This window comes from Drosophila mauritiana, chromosome 3L (assembly GCF_004382145.1).
Source record: "Drosophila mauritiana strain mau12 chromosome 3L, ASM438214v1, whole genome shotgun sequence".
NCBI lineage: Eukaryota > Metazoa > Arthropoda > Insecta > Diptera > Drosophilidae > Drosophila > Drosophila mauritiana.
In genome coordinates this window covers 18,509,943-18,531,693 of record NC_046669.1, presented here as the reverse complement: position 1 = coordinate 18,531,693, position 21,751 = coordinate 18,509,943, and the positions used below count along the sequence as shown (strand labels likewise).

The following is a 21,751-nucleotide window of genomic DNA, read 5'->3' as shown; positions in this document are numbered from 1 at the left end:
GAGCTCTAGTTACTTGCGCTTCGGCTTAAACTGTTAACTTAAGCTGGCCACAGCTGATGTTGGCCCTAAGCCGCTTCATTGAATTAAGCCAACTCAAGGCTACCATTCCCCTCCGAAGGAAACCACCTCTCTCCATAAGCCACCTGTAAGTACAGGGAACAAGGGGAAAAGCTCTGGGCGCCATCTGGCATCCGCAGAGCACCAATAAAATTATACACCAATGTCTCTATTGGACCATCTTCTCTGCCCTTTTATATATCTTTGCCTGGTCGGTCGGTTGGTCGGTCTACCATGGTTTTTTTCCTTTCTTTGAAGTGGGCCATTCCCAATGCGGTTTTTTATGTGGCTCCCGCTCTATCTGTAACTATTTCCAAGCTGTTGCCAGCAATTAAACTTTGTGTCTGCTTCTAGCTGCGTTCGTTTTCCTCTCCACTTTTTAAATTGCTAATGCCATAAAATGAAATTAAAGCCGAGGGGTTTTAGGACCCGGAGTTCGAGGCCAATCCATGGCTGTGATATTTCCGTGCACTTAAACACTTAACGCCATTGTTTATACACTTGAGTGCACTCGCCTCGTCGCCTTTTGATGTGGTGTGAAAAGTCGTCGTCAATGGCACAAACACTCGCACATAAGCTCAGCCGCATTTCCCTCATATTTTCCTCAAGTTTTCCCTTATTTTTTTTTTAAATCCCAAAAACGTATCCGCTGAGCACAATACTCATAAGTGTTCAGCTAAATGGAAAAACATTTCTTTTAAGCGTTGACAAAACAATAAAATAAAAGACGCTTATGCTCTGGAGAGCATTTTGATGCCGTTTTGCGATTGCGATTGCGTTTGTGATTCCAATTCCTGGCTCCATATAATGAAGGTATCTGCGTTTGTCTAAAGTAGTAGGAAGTGTTTTCCTTTTTGGTGCGAAAACTGCCATCGAAGATTTCCGTTAAGACAGCAAAGGGCCATTTCGAAGGGGCTATGGCCAATTTGGGGGGAAGCAATTTTCATCTATAGAGAAGGTGAAGGAAATGAGGATCCGTGTGTTCGTGTGTGCCGCGTAATCTGAAATGGAATAGGGGATCCAACAGGAAGGTGAAAGGAAGCGAAAGGATGTTCAGGTGACAAAGATGTCAGTGTCAATGTCTGCGGAGGGAAAACAAAAGACATGAGCGGAAAAATAAGGAGGAAAACGGATGTGGATTGGGAAATGTCTGCTTGATGTAGATTTACTGTGCCAATGAGCAGTTAAGACGGGGCAATAAAGGAACCTTGAATGAGTATTGATAAGAGCGTTGTACATATTTGGATAAATGTGGAGGAAATAAATGCATTTATGGCGGATATACTTTTGTGCCAGAAAAGAGTAATTTAAGGTGTTTAAGTTTTGAAGAAAATGTATCTAAGCAATTAAGTATTAGTACTATTTACTCATAACTAGATATTGTAATGTCTGTACAAATCAAAGTCTCCTATTGTAACATTTTCCTTTATGTAACCTACAATTTCCAAAGCTTGTCAGGCCTAAGGAACAATCTTGATCTTTTATTCAAAACCTCTTCAGTAATTTGGTCGCCTTGGCTAACTTAACCCCCGTTTTCACACCAAGAAACTGGGTCAATTCAATGCCGTTTGTGTGGCATTTACATTTGTGTTGGCCCATCTCAACCTATTATTCTTACACCCCAACTTGCTGTTGGATTTCTTGGTCTTCTGCGACAGCAGTTGGTCCAAAAGTGAAATGCCAATGTAGCCCAATTATGCCATGTCTCATTCCCTCCCCACCCCTACCAACCATTTCTCCACCCCTCACCTTCGAATCCGACTTAACCGAAAGGTAACTGCCAACTGCTAACAATGCAAGGCCTACAACGATGCCACTCCCCTAAATGTATATGCCCTATGCCATATACTTATATATATTTTTGCTTATTTCGCCTTTTTGGTTGTTATCTTTGCCATGGCAGCAGCATCTTCACTTTCCCCCAGCCCACAGTCCCCTACCGCCTGCCACCCCCCGCACTTCGCCTTGGGCAACAGCTGTCAACCAGGTTACGTGTGTGAAAGTCAGTGGAGGGTGTGGGGTTGTGGGCATAAATTTAGCCCACTCCCCGGTCCTCACCTAAAATTGCGAAAAACAGAAAAACACCAAAAACCGAGATGACAATGCTACACTGGGAAATATTTCGCCAGAGATAAAAAATATACATTTCTGTATGGTAAAAAAGATGACAAATAGTTGGGATAGTTTCAAAAAAGTGGTTTTGAAAATGTGGTAACACTTTGGAATAGTTAGGTCTTTTATTTAAGTTAAAGGTTAACTAAAATATGTGCTAGTTATATAGACTTGTTTTAGTGCACGGGTCATCTCACATGTACACACTTACATCTACATGTACATATATGCTGCTATATGGCACCCTAATTCGATTTCAAAGCACACAGAATTAAGCCAACTCCGGAGGCCTTTTGTTCTACGGCATGGATTGGTTTTGGCCAGCATGAAAAGCTATTGAAAAATCATGCATGGAGCATGGAGTGGGGAAGCCGACAAGAAAAGAAACGGAATACAAAAGACAAACACAGCAGAAATGGAGACTCATCCACAGTGATACGTGCCTGGCATTCGCCAAGCTGGATTAATTTCATTTCACAAAAAAAAAAAATAGAAGAAAACCTATATAAACTGGGTACAAGAAAGAAAACACACCAGAGATGTAGAAGCCTCCCGAATGGCCCTCAACTCCCCGATAATGGCAGCATTAATTTGAATTGCATAATTTGTGTTGTGCAGAAAGCAGAGACGAAGAAATTAAGTCAATGGCCCAAACAAAATATAAATATCGATTAGGAGACGAGCTGCAAATGACGGGGAAAATAACTCTCTGCCAACCCATTTAATTGGGAAAATTTAACACGTACGCGGCATTTGTATTCATTCTCGGTCTGCATGTCGCTGGGAAATTGGATTAAAGACGTTAAAGACTCTTGGCCCTGTTGTCATCGCTGTCTTCGCGGCAACTGTAAATTACATTTCATATTAGCGGAGTAGCGGGGGAAAATATCTTACGAAGTTGGGGCCTTCGAGCGGGCTCCCCTACAATGTGCGAAAAAAAGAGACAAGGGGGCCTCTGCACGAAAACAAAACGAAGTTTGTTAGTATGCCATAATCGTATGGCGACGAGGCCTTATTTATAGCATTAACGCATATTAGACCTAATGGGCATAAAATACGATGGCAGCATGGGAAGTGCTCCAAATAGGGGGCGTATATCCTTATAAGCGGTATGAAAAAAAAACAAGAGTATGATCAAGAGTTATGCATGTGGTGAAGGATTTGAAATGAGTGTAGGGGCTTAAGGGTAAAAAGGGTGAGAAAATGAAAAAGAAACAGGTTAGAAAAACTCAAGTCAAGTACTTAAACATAGAAACTAATTTCCGGCCAAAATATTTATCGATAAAAGAAAATTCAATCAAAGAACGGAAATACGAACACGAAAATATGAAAAGGGAGATAGATGGCAGGGTAGAGATGAAAGAAATCGTATATCTAAGCTAGTTCCGTTTCAAAAAGAACCCCATGGATGCACTGAGCCGTAATTTATCCAGCAAAATAACAAAACCTTATCCAGCCCAAACATAATCCAGTCCCATCCTCACGGGGATTCCATCGGCCATGGGCATATCCCAATGCTTACACGTCAACTCCATCACGTTCTAGTTGATTAAATAAACTGATTGATGGCATGCCTGATTGATGCCTTCATCGGGTCGCCATTCCCCACATCATTGGCATTTTTTTATCATAACTTCCTTGACTAATGCAACCCTTTTTCTCTTTTCCTTGCAGGTGTGTACCGAACCAAGTTCGAATCAAAGAAGTCATCCCTTAAAGGCGTCGTAAGCTCCCAATATTATACATATGTATTTTTCCCCTTTTGGTTCGGGGGTGTGTTGTACTTTTCACGCTTTGACAAACTGGGGGGAATCTCAGCTGGAGAGAACTTTGCTTGGGAATATTTTAAGCATTATAATCGCATTAGAGCGATAAATGACCAAAATCGATAGGCAGTCAGCAGTTTTGGCTATTTAGTTTCACTCGCCGCCAAGCGAAAAAATCATAGAGGGTGACTTTTGACAGCCCTCGACAAAAACTCCGAAAACGGAGTCACGTACGTTGGTTTAAAGCAACCCTTAGACCCCACTAGCCGACTTTCATTCTACCACTCCAGCGAATAAAACCGGCTTAAACGCCCCCAAATTAGAAGAGCTCGCGAGCAGCCCAGACAGCCAGGAAATATGACAAGAGTCGGGGATTGCTATCGCCGGATTGCAGGCGGCCGTTTGCTGCAGCGGAAGCAACCCCAAAAAAACCGGGATTGGAAACACTGGGCGAAAAGTATGTGTGGAATGATTTCATATGGGAAAATCTATAAAGAACGAGAACTAAAATTGACAAACTTAGCAGTATAATTTGCAATAACCATTAGGAAGTTCAATTTTGTTAATTTGTACTGAATCAAGTACATAGTTTTCCTCAGTGTATGCCGCAGTTCCCTTATTTCGACCGCCTGGATTTTACTGCCTTCGGGAGTTTCTTTTCGAATTTCGCAGTTTATTGTCTACTGATGATACAATGCATCGAAAATAATGAAAAGGGTTCCAGGAAATGCGCCACAATTAAGCCAGGGATTTCCACACACTCCAGTCCATTAGTCCATCAGTCCATCCTCGTGGGGAAACCGCCCCCAAGGCATTTGAAAAACTTTTTCCTTCACACTCTCAAGTTGCCATTTCCTTTCTTTTCACAGTTCTGCGCTACTATGTTTTTCTTTTCGCCATACAAAGTGCAAACAAAATTTATTTTCCATTTAGTTTTATAAAGCGCAAACAACACACAACAAGAGAGAAGAAAAGCGAGGAACAAGAAAAACATTGGTGGGCAACATAAAAAATGTAAGGGAAAACAAGAAAGGCAGCTAAAGGCAAAGCCAAACAAAGTTCAATCAAGTTAACTTTGTTTCCAAAGCGAAAGGAAGTGGGCGGCTGGGCGGGGAAATCGGGCGGGAAAGTTCAAAGCAGCCTCGGACTTTTGACTGAAAGTCGTTGCCGATTTGACCAGGACATACCCAGCGCACTCCACAACCTGGCCAACCATCCTGGCTTAAGTGTATTTAAAAAAGTTTTTCTTTTTCCTCGGTTTTCCTCCAGCTATTTTTTTCTTTTTTTTTTACTGGTAGTTTATCACTGAAATCTGGGCAACCGCATTCCCTTATTTTCGAACTGAATGCCCCTCTCATTTTTCAATCAAGTTTAAAGCCTGTTAAGAGCGACTTTAAGATTCGGTTCACTAGAGAGGGTAGATATGATTGGCACTCAGTCGGAATGTTTAAGTAAGTATTCTGTTTAGTGAGTGCAAATTTTGTTGAGTTTTTGTCACGTTCTGTGATTTTGGATAAGTAAACAGACATTTAAATTGCGAAAACTTTCTTTGGTTGTAAAGAAATTTAGTTTTCAGACGCGGCACAGACTTAATACCATGAAATTTAAAACTTAAAGTTGAAATCCAACGACTTATGGTCCCAGTAAAAATGGTTCTAGCCACTGTAATAATTACAGTGTGAATATCTTCTGAGTACAGCCAAGTAACCCTAATAAATTTATCAGCAACCCAAAATCCTTGACCAAGAACTCCTCGGACTCAACCATCAGCCACTTTTGAAAGTGGACCAAGTGTAACTTGAAGTATGTGAGATATTTGAAAACTGCAACAGCTGCTGGGCAGCATCCTCAAAAGGCCTTTAGCCAGTGAAGTATCTTTTAAAGAAAAAGTCCGGGGGAAAACAATTCGCAATCATCACTGACTTGCCCTCCGCTTCCTCCGCACCCTCCTCATCCTACATAAACTTGGCTTAAGTTTTCTGTTCCTTTCCTTTTTTTTTTACTTGCAGTAATGACCCGGGGCACGCCCCGAAAGTGGGTCAAGTTATGGGCCAATAAGGAATGAACGTGGACATGGACTTGGCTATGGGATATGGATATGGGCCTAGGAAATGGGTATTTGCATAGAACTTTGGCGCGATTTTGCGGCCTGTGTACGAGGGCAATTAAATGGTTTCTCCGCGAGTGGAGCAAGAAAATCAATTACAAAGCCCCACTTGGGAGCACTGAGCAGCGCTGAGGAGCCAAATGACTTCCGCTCAAGATGTTGTGGTCTTCGTCATTCTCGGTCCTCTTAATTGCTGGCCCGCAGAGTCTGGAGAACAGAGCTGGAGCTCCTAAAACGGAAATCATGTTATGGGCACCGCGGCTCTGGGGATGAGATGGCCAGCGACAGCAGTTGTAACTCATAAATATAATGACAAATCAGAAAAAATTCAAGAGCCAGCTGGACAGCAATCAAAAGCTGATGAAGAGCCGCTCCTTTCAGCTGCCTCTAGTGCTGAGTCAGAAAAATAATGGAAAACAATTTGGACTCTGTGTGTGCCGGGGCAGATGAAAGAACGGAGCGGAAAAGGACTGGACTGACTGACCATGGAGATGAAAGAAAAGCCAGCAATAACAATTGAATTTTCAAATGCTGCTTATTGTTTTTCCAGCATCGCAGCCAACGACGATGAAGAAATTGGCCCGACCGAACGAACCCCTTGTTAAAATGCAATCAAATTGTAGCCGAGAATGCTGCACGGGGCTCGTACTCGAGTCGAGCTGGAGTTTTGGGCCGGGGGCCCAAAGCCAAACCACAAATATTTGCCGGCCAGGCCAAAAGCCAGTGTAATTTTGGCCTCAAGCGGGGGGGGGGTCAGCGACAACAACAATCTGCAGTGCTCCATAAAAGAAAAACAAAATAAATAAGCTCCTGATGGGGAACGAAGCTTAGATACTCTAGGGGATGTCTAACAGCACAGAGCAATGGGAAGAATGGTTCTGTAAGATATTATTATATTTATCAATTGAGTTATTGATTTTATTATGTTACATTGACAGTCCAACTCTCAAGTATCTATGAATTTAATGAGTGAATTTATGAGTATTTTTTTAGCTTCCTGAGAAAAAGCATGCAAATATTTTCTACTATATGATTTTGTAATGTTTCTTCTCCTGCATAATTTTGAAACTATGAAATATGATTCATTTTAACAAGATCTCGCAGCATTTCCTTAAGCCATGAATAAATAAAATCCTCTGGGTTGTCAACTAAAAGCATCAGCTTGCTTGCAACCTTTGCTCTCCATAATTGATAGACCCCTCAAGTGCCAGAGTATAACGAGTTGCAAACCTCAACTTTTTGGCATTCACTCGAGTGCAACGTGGCACGGAGGCAGGCTGCAAGTTTGGGGCTGTTCTGCCGCCACTGCCTCTCGGCTACTGGTTCTTTTTCGCCGACAAGCCGCAAAAGAAAGAACTGGAAAAAAGCTAACAAAAAGAAATCCTTCAGCGGCCAAACGGTAGCCCCTTGTCAGAGCCCACATATGACTCTGACTCTGACTGCGATGCCCGACCCCTGGAACCCCCTCTATTCCCAGTCAAATCTCAGCCAGAGTCTCGCATGTGCGGCTGCCAAGTTCCAAGTACGTAAATCTGGAGGCTTTTTGTTTCCTTCCCCCTGGACGTTTTTTTTTTTTTATTTTTTAAATATGCTACGTGCAGCGACAACCGACAAACTCGACTGGAGAACGTGCTGCGTGCGGAGTGTTTGTTGTTTGAAATACGAAAAAAGCGACTACAGAAGAAACAAAAAGTTACCAAGAAGTTGCCGACAACGATGTCGGTTGACTTTGTCATATGAAAAGTAAACAAACGACAGGCAAAAGGCAACAAAAATTGTGGCCCACACGGACCAGGCCAAGTCAAGTCATGTAAACCAAGCCCGAAGAGTCGAGTGAGAGGCAAATTATAGTGGGAAAAGCGGGGGGTTCAGGGGCGTCCTAGGGGGATTGGATAATATAGAAGGTGGTATGCATCTTGGCGGGAAAATTGCACAAGACATGGTAGGTATTATATGTTCATGGATATAAGAAATGTTAGGGTTGCATCTTGATGCTACCAGAACAAGGATTTAAAATTCTTGAGTGCGTGTGTTCCTGTCAAAAATCGTTCATTAGGTCCATAAAATCCCCCTCGGAGCTTTCCATTGACCACCCCTGTTTCGCTTCAACTTTGCCACATAGTTCAGGACACTCGACGAAACTTCACATTAACTCTCGCGAACGTCGCACACGTCTGAACTTCTCGGGACCAAAAGGATCCCACTTAAGCCCTGTGGCTCAAGATTGTTTGTGGCACTGACGAAAAATAGTTAATTATAGTGGCAAGTGGCTTACAAAGAATGGCGACAATTCCGAGAGTCGGGGCAATAAAACTATTTTATGACCAGAAGTTTCGCATTCAGTGAAAGCCCCAAAAAAACTTGATTTAATAAAAGTTTTGTGTTTGCTTAAATTATATTAATATTTGATGGCGCATGGGAGCTGATACTGAACTGAGCTGGATGCAATCAGCTTATGCAAATCCTTGTTGATTTTAAAATAATGAAATCGTCCTGGCCATTGCATGAATAATCCACAAACAGTTGAACTGTGCAAATATGTATCCTTGGCACAACGAGGCGTATACGCAATGCTGTTATTGTTCTGTTGCCCTGGCCAGCGTAATGTAATTGCAATCGAAAGACAAAGCCAAAGTCGTATGCCTGGGAAATGCGCATATTTTCATTAAATATTTAGCCAAATGGTCGCCAGTCTCGTTTTATTTTTTCCCCTCTTTTTGGCGAACGGCGGGGGTGAATCCAATATCCATTCTCGACTTTATGTGCAGAAACTTAATTTGCCGCCGTTTGCACAAAAATTGTTCGCATTTCGGCTGTGTGTGTCTGTCTGTCTGTTTGCTTTAGAGGTAATTGTGCAAACAAATTGTGGCTGAGGGGCCGGGGACCCGTCCCGCCCACATTTGGCCCACAAAAGTGGCAGAAACTTCAGAATCACAAGCGGAGGCGGGGCAAAAAAAAACACGGAATTTGTCGCCGATGCCGAGGCGTCGACTTCGTTCTTGGCACAGTAGCTATAAAAACACCATAAACACTAAGAAAATATGTGAAATACTCCTCAAAAGTCAACCGAAAAATGGGTAAACTATTTTAGAGAATATAAGAATGCTGTAGGGGTTTGTAATTAAGTTGGAAGTCGATGAAAGAATGGCAGTGCAACTACAAGTTAACTATACTTTCACCAAACAATTGCCTAATTATGTATTTATTCAGTCTTCATTTAGTTGAAGATAGTAATTTAAATTATAAATAAATTAAATTAGAATAATAATTATGTTACTTGATTTTATTGGAATTTATATTTCTAGATAGAGAAAGTAATTTCTTACAATAATTTCGAATTTCCGTAGATTAAAGGGCAAACAGAAAATAGATGTGAGTATACAAAACGTATAGGCTGAAATGCAAACTGAAAACAGAGAATCCGAGAGATACAAAAAGAGTGTGTGTGTTGAAATATCTAGGCCGCATGCACTTGAGATGCATTTTTCCGCCAGAATATACAACCCAGAAATTACTGAATGAGTTGGTCGAGTGCGTGGGCAATCAACTTGTTGGTTGTTGTTCCTGATGTATTTCTCTTTATACCCGAAAATGAATTAACGTTATATGGTACATATATGCGTGTGACGCATTCTGGGCTCTCAAAGTCAAAGCCGAGACAACAGCGAGCACAAACAAAAACAAAGTATAAATCTTCAAAGTATTCTTGTTGGCGAAAAGTAAAAACAAAACAGAAGCAGCGGGCAAATTGTTGTTTTTAGCCAACTAACTTGAAGGGAAGTAAAAGGGGCGGGAGGAGAGGAGGAGGAGGAGGTGGCAGGGGGGGAACTTGGCCAAGTAGTTGGCAGATAAAAGCCGCTATAAAAACTGTCAAATAAACATCAAAGCGGATGCGCAACGCTTGACATGCTAAAATATACTTTATAGTCATGCGTGGCTCTGTGAGATTGGGATGAGTATGTATCTGTATCTGTGAGATGTATCTGCCTTGTATCAGTGTGCGGGTCTGTTTAATGGCTTGTCGGAGGTGCCATATATAAAAGGGGGGTTCTAGGCGAAGTTGGGTTGCCCTGCACGTTTTGTAGGATGTTCGCCAATGCTAAAGTAATAGCACATGGCATAACATAACATAAAAACATTGATGGCTACGAGTGATAGAGAGCCACGTCAGGGGCGGCGAGTGGAGGGGTCGATGATTGATGTTCTTATTGAAATATGATAGAAAATAATATTCTACGTGGCGTTGAATAATGTATCGCAGAGTAAGTGCTCGTGAAGTGTTGAAGAAGTCAGAAGTGAAGGAACAAATAGATACTTTTGTGTGTAATAGTATTTATTATAAACTAAAGGAATTTAAGCATATTCAAGTGAGGACTTTCAAAGCAACGCTTTTATTGTGTGATTTATTTAATTAGTGGTAATTACTAAAGTGCATTTTTATTACCAGTTGAGGGTAGTTTTGATATGATAGCCATAAAACGGTTAGTTACTTTTTTTACTGTACAGATAAAGTGTATAGCTACTATTTAATTGAATATATTTAATTGCGATTTTTATTGCTGTTCATGAGTAAGATCTACTTGTAGATACTGAAAAATACATTGCTATAAGTTGCATTATTTATATTGGTATTTGCCCCGAGCCCCAAGGCAAACAAATATGTTCCCCCTTCAACCGAATAAAACCATTTTCAATTTTCACACCGAATTTGAAGACAGCATGTGAATTTCATGAGGAATATCTCACATTTTAGAGCCCCCCCTTAAGCCACGCCACTGCCCGCGGTTATGCAACTGGGCCTGCTACAACCCATAGAAGTTACGCCCTCCCCCTGCCCATCGGCACATTAGAAAACGTGACAAAAATTTCATATTGATGTCTTCTTCTGGAACATGGGGGAAATCTCCCCCTTTTCCCCCACCGCTGTATTTTTTTTGATGATGCTGCTAAAGGCAATACATAAAATTTTCACACACAACCAGAACGATGTGAAGGAAGAGGACAAAGTGTGAATTAGGCGCAAAAGTTGAAAGAAGCATAATAATTCAGTTCTGTGTGTATATTTTATTATTATAATACTACGAAGACTTTTGAAGTATCTTCTGCGCCGAGCTTGTGTGTGAATCATGGCGAAGGGCATACAAAAAACGAGTGGAGTATATAATAATCATTTTTCAAGTATTTTCACGAGTTTCTTGTGTTTCGAGTGCATATATGTCAGTGGCAGAAAAGCGAGAGTTTCGGTCGAAACACGCCTCAAGTTCATAATTTGTACAATTTTATTGTCTCTCCACCGAGGCGCATTTTGCGTAAATTTCTGCCTAAATTATTTATACAAATTTTATCTCTTATCTGGAGTTTGGCATTGCAGGTGGTCGTAAAAGCGGCCGCCTTGTAATAACAAAAGCGCATGGTCTGTTTTTCGGTTCCGCGCAATTTTTACATGGCCATAAAAAGGGCCAAGAGTCAACAACAAAAAGCGACACAATAATTTACGTGAATGCCTAGGCATATGCGATATGTGATATGTGATACTTGAGGGTTTTTAGCCGCCAGTTTGGGCCAGAAGTGGGGGCCACAAAAACTGTAAGTGACAGCTTTGGGTCTTATGTTTGGGGCAAGAACTTTGAAGTGCTGAATTTGAAGAATGCTCTAGTTGTTCAATACCACAAATACTACAAAATCTACAGAGTCGCTGAACGATTATAATAATATAGCATTTAATTTAACTTTAAAAAAAATTAAAATTAAATTCCTTTTTTGAATAAATTCTTCTTGAGCATTTCATTACAATTAATTCTCGAATTCCACACTTAATCAGAAGACACAATCTAAATTAGACTGGTGTTGAAATGCAAATAGAATAGGCTGTATAACTGGGCTCACCCCTTTTCGAGTGGCCCCCCTACTTTGGAATCCACCCTCGCAGCATCGCGTATCTCACGCTATCTTATCATCTGTCTGAAAGTTCCCAGCTGAACTGAACAATCCGAGTGTCGCCAGCCTTGTTCCGATACAAAGTACATGAATATTTACACAATTCGCTGCAGCTCCTACGCTTTAGCAATCAAATTACTGGGCAACAACAACAGATGATTGAGACAGCGTGACAGCGTGAAAACTGGAGCATTGTTTGATTGACATTTGATTGACAAACACAGTCACAAAATTCAAAAACAAGCAGAACGACGACTGCAAGAATAGGAATACGCATACGCATAACTAACTGCCATGGGAATGGGACACTTTTTGCTTTTGCCGGCGACATGCGAAAAATGTTGATAAAATTCCAGAAAATTGGCGCCAGCGAAAAGAAAAAAAAATTAGATACAGTGGAATGGAGGCAGCGAGTAATTTGCTTATGTCGGAAATTAACGCCTTTGAGTTAATGGCCAAAAGCAACAACAGTTCAGCATCTGCCTATGGGGCAACAACAATAACAACAACAAGCACAGCCTTCGTTTATTATGCCGCTCATTCATTATTGTTTTTATTTTTGTTGCTGCGGCGAGTTTAAGCCCGCTGTTTGTAATTAATTTCCGTTTGTGTGTAGCCGCAGCAAACTTGGGCGCAAAACTTAAATAAACCGCAGCAGGAGACAAAGAGCGACAGAGACATACGCCGGGGGGAGCGAGAGGGCAGACAAAGCCAAGTTAGCACACACGTTCATATTTTACACATATAGCTGAGCTTTAACGATAGCTTCATGCTCTTTAGATTTATTAGCAGCATGAAGAACTGAGATTTGTAAAAATATAAGTAATTTCCTATTGGTTAATGAAAACAAGTTAATTGTTACTAAAACAAATGTGGTACTTTTAATTTATTATAAGCAAACTGTTTCGTAGATCCTCTATATATGTGTGAATAGTTTTAAAGCTTTAGTCTAATGGAAGCATCTCAAACATATTTAAATCCGTACAAAAGAGTATACTGCGATAAGCATTTGCCAAGTTCGTAAGCAATTTGGTATGCCCATCTCTGGCTTATAGAGATACCAAATCCAACAGATACAAATGCCCGGCAAACCCGTTTTCCGAACACGTTGCGAGCGGCAGAGATGAAGGCCTCCAACCAGCCGACACGCGCTGAGCCCCAGCTCAGCTAAAAGCCAAAAGGGAGCCGGAAAGCGGGTCTGGAGGGGAACTTTGGGGCGGAGATGTGGGGCTCAGAGGGCCGCCGAGCTAGGGATAGCCAGAGGTATCGGACAAAAGGCACGCTCGATCTGACGTGGTCGTTGTCGGCATTTGTTTCACTTGATTTGTGACATTAAAGCCAAGTTATAAAAACGCCGACCGATCGCGCCTGAATCAGGCTAAACAAAAACTGCACTATTCGCAAATAGCCCTTCACTCGGTTCGAGTCAACTCAAGTCAATTCAACTTAAGGTTTCAACTCGAAAGGTTTGCCGCCTCGTCACAGCCATATTTATATTTTCGCCGTGAACTTCAGACGCTGATAATGATAATAAGTCCGGGGAGTCCATCGTGTAACTGTTCGGGTAGGCGCATCGATTATCGGCGTTTAATTAAACGTTACCAGTCCCGGTTCCGTAGTAAAACCCCCCATTCCTGGCTCCCACTCTCTGCTTCCCCTCGAAATAATTGCTACTGGTATTTAGCAAGCATTCCCCCTGATAAGATTTAGCCCCGTGAATGGTGCCGGTAGAAATAAAAAACCAAAAAAAAAACAAAATAAAAGTAGGTAACAAAAAGTGAGGCAGATTTCTTCGGCTGATAGGGAATAATTTTTTTAGGACCCGTTTGATTTTTGCCGGTCTTATTGGCCCGGCTCGATAAGTGCCATGCCAAATTGTGGTTGTAAATTGTGAAGTGTCAAAAAAATATTATAAAAAATAGACGTCGGGCATAAAACACAAATTGAAAGGCACTCGAGTCGGTTTGATCTAGTGATCGAATTTCGATCAGACGGATGATTAAGGAAAATCAAAACAACTTGCTTATGAACGTCACAGTTTCCTTTATAAATTTAAATAAAATTTTTAAGTAAATTGTGATAGTTGCTCTTTTCAGTTAATTTTTGTATTTTCTTAGAATTTTAATTGTATCACTATTTTCAATTACCAAAGAATTTAGCCACAATTAAGCTCGTGTTAACTTCATTTTTTCTTTTCTGGACTATTTCACTAAATTTTTTTCCCCATCGCCGGATGACCAATTTAATTTCTGGTTGCTGGGTATATACATAAGTATGTAGGCATTTTTTTTTGGCATTTCTTGATCTTTATCACAAAGGGCCGAGCATTTGTTGTTTTCTCGCCACTCGCTTGACTCGATGGTATGCGACTTCTCATTAATTGTTTGTTGCTTTGGTTATTGCCGGTCGTTCGCGTCAAAAACACTTAACTTCATTAACACTTACATGCCAGATACGAGATATCTGGCCACAACTACTCGCAGCAGTAACTTTTTGTTTTTCGGTCCCTCAACTGACTGAACTGCCCTCCCCTCGGTTTTTCAGCTCGGCCACACAGACGCAATTATGAAGATTTATCTCTGGCTTATATCTTTGCTTCAACGAATACTTTTGGCCCGGCCATGTTGGCACATCATCTGCCTAATAAATAGTGTTGCCATGCCGCTCTTTGAGTTGGACTTGAAGTTTATGAAGTGGTTTTTCACAAAGAAGTCACAATGAACCTTTCAGATATTTAGAAGACGGTTACTTTTGCTTGTTACTTTCAACCAACTATCCATCTGGGCTTCGATTTCGTACATTTAAATGTTGTTTTCGGACTATCTTGGTTGAACTATCTAGGAAATGGTGTTTATTTTTCGTTACTTGGCTTGTACACTTTTTCTAATTAGAAGTCGACAGCTTGATGTGCCTGGGATCTTCGACTCGATTTTTTCCCCATTCTCGGCCGCTTTGTTTTGCGTTTAATTATCGCCTTTGTGTTCCTTTCAGTTTTTTCAGCGTCTTATACTTTTTCTTTTTTGAGCAAATGCCGCGGCCTTTGCCGACGATCGTGGCGCCAAGATAAACCAAAAGAACATGTTTTGCTCTCAAGTGGCCGCCACAATGGGAATCAACTCGCTGTTGTTGTTGTTGAGTCATCAAGAAAGCATTTTGGCGTCTGATATGAAACACGCCGCCTTGAAAATTAACTTGGGCCTAAGCCACTCCAAACAGATATAGGCGCAAATTGATTGCCGAATGCCCGGGGGCCATGGGCTTACGTGACTTGCCGATGACCTATAAAGGGAATTTGGTCTGTCATCGTTCCAAGAAGTATTTATTTGCAAGTATTACATGTTAGGTTACCTTTTAAATTTAAGGGTTAAAAAATAAAAAACTACTTCACAACAATAATTCAGTATTTTGGCAATCCATTATCAAATCTTACACCATTTTCTGTAAATTGTTTGTGCAAAGCTGTAGTTACAAACGCTTGACAGTAAAATTGTTGAACAGTAACATTTTTGACGACAGTCCAACGTGAAAAGTAAACAAGACGCACACCTCCATTTGCAGTGAAAGCTTTAGACAATTTGAGATGACTTTGAGATGCGATGGCCACGCCCTGAAATCTTGGGGATTCCAAGACATAGAGCCTTCGGGCAAGCCCTAAGCCTGTGGGCATAATGAATTGAATTTGTGCATTTGCGTAATGTGTGCGTAGGGCAGACGGAACGAAAATGATTAGCTTTGGCCACACGGACCACTTCAATCCCTCAGACAACCGCAATGGTTATTTTCGAGGGACTGGGGCCAAGCCCAAGGGCTCGTAGTTACCTGAGCGGCAGAGGTGAGGTCACAAATGTCGAAATGAGCGGCCCAGCCTCATGAATTTTCTATGATAAATGGAACGTCACGGCCTGCGGCTTATCTATCAAAAGAAAAACAACGAAATTGAATGCGGCCTACGTGGCGGATGAGTAATGCGTGCAGAGTTCCCTTCGTGTTGCAGCCCAATATCTCTGCTTCGAAATTCAGTCGTGGGATCGTTTTAGGCTCAACTCAAATGGTATTCATTAACATATCCAAGTCCATGTGTTCATCTGGGCTGTGTAATTTTTGTGTTATCAAGTCACTGGTGCCGCTGATGCTGTAGATAAAAGTTGTCCAGCTGAGATTAGCATAATTAATTAGTGTGCTTGTGACTGGGCTTTATAGTGCAAATCAAAAATGCGCATAAATTGGATGAAAACGTTATAAATTGTCCGTAATAAAACACGAATTTACAAAGACATATTTTGAACGCATAGAAAGCAGGTGGCATTTAATGGCTTCTACGAACTTTATTCAAACAGACTTGGCGCCAAGGAAAGTGAAATATCCATTTCAAGCATTTCATCTAAGGATAAATAATCTTTTTGATGCCAGGAATTTACATATGGCCTGTTCTATTTCTTAACAATTGTCTAGAATCTCTGGCAGGCGGCCTACAATTTGAGATTTGTCGAGTGGCAACTGGGTCAACTCCTGTGGACCCGCCACTGCAGTGTAAGCAACTCCAGCACTTGGCAGGACTCAACGACTAGCTCATTTCCCAGGCACTTTGGCTAATTGTCTTCAATTGTCGCCACCTCGGCAACTCTTTTCGCAATCCCCCAACCCGCTGGGAAATAACAACAAAGGCTGAGGGAAGGCGACCAACCAACAAAGTATACAAAATGTAGACTTGGGACTGCTTTGCTTGCATAATGTTCATGCAATTAAAAGCCATGTCCTGGGCTCTGCTCAAATGGGCGGGGTCCTTGGCAAGGACGCGGCTCGCGCAAATGAAAAATGAAAAGCGAAATGAAAAATGAGAAATGGTAAATGGAAAAACGCGCGTAGAAAGCGGGCTAAACCGCAAATTTGGGTCAGCAGGCGAGAAGTGGAAATTTTCCTCGTTCCTCCTTTATTTTTAAGCGCGCTAATTAATTAAAATGAGCCAGATACAATGGAGCCAAGAATGGATAGTGCGGCAGAGTGAAGTTACTGGACTGAATTACTGCGCAGAAAGGCGTTGAGTGGAGCTTGAATGGGAAAGGGATTTATGTGTCAAGTGGGTGTTATACTGCATCGTGGTGTTCCTTCTCTTGAATAAATCTCCTTGTGCGGCCCGGAAAATGCAATTTACTCGGATAAATAGTGTGAAAAGATGTGAGCAATAAAATATGGCAAAGCGGTCAGTTAAAATGCAATCTGTATATTTGAAATTAATAAATGGCACAACTCAATTTATTCAATTATCCTAAATTGGATTCAATTCATTTAATAAACCGCTTAATTAATATGGTTAATATGCTTGTGCATACATTGTTTTTCAAATAATTATGTATTGATTTATGCCGCAATGAACAACGAAATGAAATAGAAATGTAATCAAAATATCAACGCTTCATTAAAAGTTAATTAAAATCAGTCTTTTAAATGCTTTGCAAATAATTTGAGCACTACAAATTATTTAAATTACACATTCCGTCCTCGTACCATTCCTGAACATCTAACAATCGGCGCAGTTGGACCCGCTTCGCTTTGGTGCGGTTCACGCGTCGTATGAGTAATGTGTAATGAATGGGCCAAAAGCGACCGCAGACCGTAGAATGCTCATCTGCCGGCTCAGCTTTCAGCTTTCGGGTTTTAGCGCTCGGGTGGCTACCACCACCCAGATAATGCTGCAGCCATTTCAATTAAAAATGAAAGAAACAAAACCGAAACCGAAACCAGCTAAAAAAAAGCCGAAAAGAAAGAAAACTTTGAGTGCCGCCGCCGACGACGACGTCATTAATTAGGAATGCTCTCCGAGCTGCCGCCTTTCAAGTTTCTCGAGGGGATTCAAAGAGATCGGCATTGGCCGCCTGGTCGCCATCGCTTTGTGTTGGCGTTGAGGCATAAACTTTTGTGCTGTTGTAATGCGCTTTGTGCAAATTGCAAATAAATTGCAAGACGCCGGCGAAAGGCGCACACAGAAAGAAAATAGGGTTTTAAAATTCATTAAAAGCAGAGAAATAATTAGGAAATAAATTTTTTTATTTGGCTTTCGATTTGCTTTGACCTAACTATTAGTATTGGTTGAATTAAATATAAGATCAAAGCTAATATTTATTAAACTGCAATTAGAGTGTATTACAAATTGGAGCTACTTATTTGAATGTGGAAAATATGGTGGTGCACAGTGCACACAGAAAAGCCGACAAAAGCCAAGGGGATTAGATGTCCAAAGGGAGCAGACTGTTTTTATGCCGCCAATTTCATGCCACTTTGCATTTTAATTAAAAGCATCCCACCCCTCTTCCCGTTGCAGTCCAGGAATGCACCACAGACTCCGAGGAGCTGATGTACCACCAGGTGCGGGCCTCCTCCTCCTGCAGCGCACCGCCCGACTTGCTGCTGGTCAGCGAACGTGACAATAATATCCAACTGCGATCGCCGGTGGTGAACATAATCACCACGCCGCCGGGCAATGCGTCCGGTGCGGGAAGTAAGCAGCAGTCTCATCACCAGACGAACCACCACTCCTCGGGCAGGAGTCATCCCGGGCACGCGGTGCATCCGCAGGATGTGAGCAGCGGCGGCAGCCACAGCAAACATCTGCGCATCAGCAGCACTTCCAATGGCAAGCACGGCAAATACTCAAATATGCAGCAGCAACTGCCGCAGGATGAGGATGTGGTGGATGCGGCTGCCACGATGCAGCAGCAGCAGCAGCACACCGGCCACGCCCACTCGCGCCACCTGCACCACCACAAGGAGGAACGCATCCGACTGGAGGTGAGTCAGCAATGCCATTACCCAAATTCCCTGCCAGCAGGCACTCTATGAATTATCCCATGGACACAATCAGATTCCATCTTCCGCACCCATAAACACTGCGCCTAATAGTCCATTCTGATTTCAATTTCCATTTCCATTCATTAATTAGTGAATTAATGGAATGGATTTGTCTTGTTTTCAACGTTTCATAACACAAATATTTATGGAGCCATTAATTGGCGCTCACTTTAAAAGGGTTGTACGCAATTAGGTAGAAATTTGCATTTACGCAGAGCTCATCATACTTCAAGGTGACCTAAATGAAATTTAGAATGTATCTTGAGCAGATAGTCAATTTCGATAGTTAATTTCAGCTGAGATTAAGTACTTTCCCTTTAAGTACTTTCCATTTAGTGTAGTGCTAACAAATGCAATGAAATTGCAAATGCAAATGTGTTGATTAATATTATTTGATAGCTTTAGTAGGGTATTCTCGCAGCTTGTATGCCCGGCACTTTTCAATTAGCCAAACAATCGCATTGCTTATAAATACGAGATGATAAATTAAATGATGTTTGCTTTTCCATTTGCGGGATTTTTCTGACCCCCAGCCAGGTGTTTGGTGTTGGGCCAAGTTTAATCAACTCGCCGGGTGTTATTACCACGATTCCCGGCCATAATTCATGGCCCACAGGGCACATCGCACATCGGCCATAAACTCAACATTTCAATGTGCTTTTAATTAAAATTTCAATGGCTGTTCGCTCACCGCGATGGCCTCAGATTCGGCTTCAGCTTCATTTGTTGTTCCAGCGCACCCACCCACAAAAATGTAGTAAAATCGAAAAAATAGGGAAAAATATTTCATTAACACAAGGGCGCCGGCAATTTTCCATTACCACCTACTGCGGATGGTCGTTTTCTGTTTCGGACGCCGCTGCCACTTGTGCCCGTTTCGCCAAAAAATATCAAAACATTAAAATTCAATAAAACCCATTAAAAGCAAAACAACAAACACGAAAAGCACTCAGGGGCAATTAAAAATCTACAAGCCGAGCAGCAGCAGCAGCAGCAAAGGAAATTATATTTATTTATTTGCGACTCTGAAGGGGCAGCCAAGTGGGGGAGTGGAAGTTCTGGCTGCGAGCTGTTGGCTGCTGGGATCTGCCACTTTATCAGTGGTAATGGGTATTGTTTTGTGCCCCCTGTGCGGATGACGTTGCTGCTCCTTGTGCAGCGGCAAATTAAATATTTAGTCAAATTATGGCCACAATTTTCGACTGGTTTTAGTGGTCCTGAACAGCTCGCCATTGTTGTTTCCAGTGGCTTCGGTTTCATTTTCGGCTCCCCTTTGCAATGTGGCATCAGCATCCGCAACATGTTGCATCTGCAAAAAGTGTTGCCTACTTTCGGGTCGTGTGGTAAATTTGCCGTGCGATTTTTATGCCCGAAAGTTTATTAGCAGCGTTTTTTGTTTATTTCTAGTTAGTTTGCCATTGCATCAGGCTTATGAAGCTGCTAAAAAATTTGTGGGCAAAAAGTTTTAACACATTTGCGGCTAGAGGAATTTAACTCTTTGAGTTTGTAGAACATTTTTAATGGAATGGTATTTATTTGGCTGAGGTGTTGGTGAGGAGATTTAAATGGCTGGCATGGCAATTTAAAAGCTAAAACACATTATAAGTTTTTGAATAGCATTCAGTATAGCTACAATTTATTATAATGTTCAGGTAATTAAACAGATATTCAAAATGTTTATCTTTAAATGCCAACGAGCATCCATGTTTTCTTTAGACTTTCAACTACGTGGAGATAACTAACCAAATAAGTTAATTGATAATCATTTGTACGGTGCTTAAGTTAGCTTGAAGCTGCTCTGTTCGATAGAAAAACATATTTGAAGAAGAATCTTTAATTAAGGCGGTGTTAGAGAATCTCTTGTAAACCCTTGGGAAAATGCAGTTACCATAGAATCTTGATTTGCATGCTCTTGATTCAAATCAAATCCAGTCCGAGACAATCAATCACTCATCCCGCCAAATGTATTTGTATTCCAAAACAGGAATTCACCTGCGACGTGTCCGTGGAGGGCGGCAAGTCATCGCAGCCGCTGCAGTTCTCGTTCACGTTCTACGACCTGGACGGGCATCACGGCAAGATAACAAAGGACGACATTGTGGGCATTGTGTACACCATATACGAGTCCATTGGCAAGTCGGTGGTGGTGCCCCACTGCGGCAGCAAGACAATCAACGTGCGCCTCACCGTCAGTCCCGAGGGCAAATCGAAATCGCAGCCGGTGGTTCCCGTTCCGGTGGCAGCCGGATTCAGCAGCAGCCACGCCAGCAAACTGAAGAAATTGCCCACGGGTCTGGCGGCCATGTCGAAACCCCTGGCCGGCGGAGGAGTGGGAACCGGCGGAGCGACGGCGCTAACGACATCCGCCGGCAACCGCCGCCAGCATCGCTATCGACCACGCAAACTGATTAAGTCCGATGACGAGGACGATGACAGCAACAGCGAAAAGGAGAAGGACACCCCCGCCGCCGACCAGCCCAGCGGAAGTGGAACAAAGGCGAGTGGGAAGAGCCATCACCACCAGGCGCAGTCCGCCAGGTATCACCAGAAGAACAATTCCCGGGCGGAGCAGTGCTGCACGGAACAGAATACGCCCGACAATGGCCACAATACCTACGAGAATATGCTGAATCTCAAGTGCTGCAAGCCGGAGGTGGACCAGGTGGACTGCCCCTCGCACCGACAGCACCACCAGAGCCACCAGATGCGCCAGCAGGACATCTACATGAAGCAGGCCACCCAGCGGGTCAAGATGTTGCGAAGGGCGCGCAAACAAAAGGTAGGCACAAGGTAACAAACGAAATCGTGGCAAAAACAAATCAATTGCTCATCTTAACTAAAACTGCTGCCAGTCTAACACAAGCGAAGTTATGCATGAATATTTTGACTAAAAAATGTTAATATGTACTCTGCATCCATGATTACT

At 42.2% G+C, this 21,751-nt stretch overlaps 1 protein-coding gene across 2 annotated transcripts in view; it reads left to right on the top strand.

The window, feature by feature from the left end:
* Positions 1-21,751, top strand: part of LOC117141775 (protein naked cuticle) — a 40,869-nt gene that overhangs the window by 15,679 nt on the left and 3,439 nt on the right. For both annotated transcript variants that reach the window (XM_033305405.1, XM_033305407.1), the window contains exons 2-3: positions 18,299-18,765; positions 20,810-21,604. In XM_033305405.1, coding sequence (XP_033161296.1) covers positions 18,299-18,765; positions 20,810-21,604 — 1,262 coding nt within the window. The remainder of the gene's footprint in view (positions 1-18,298; positions 18,766-20,809; positions 21,605-21,751) is intronic.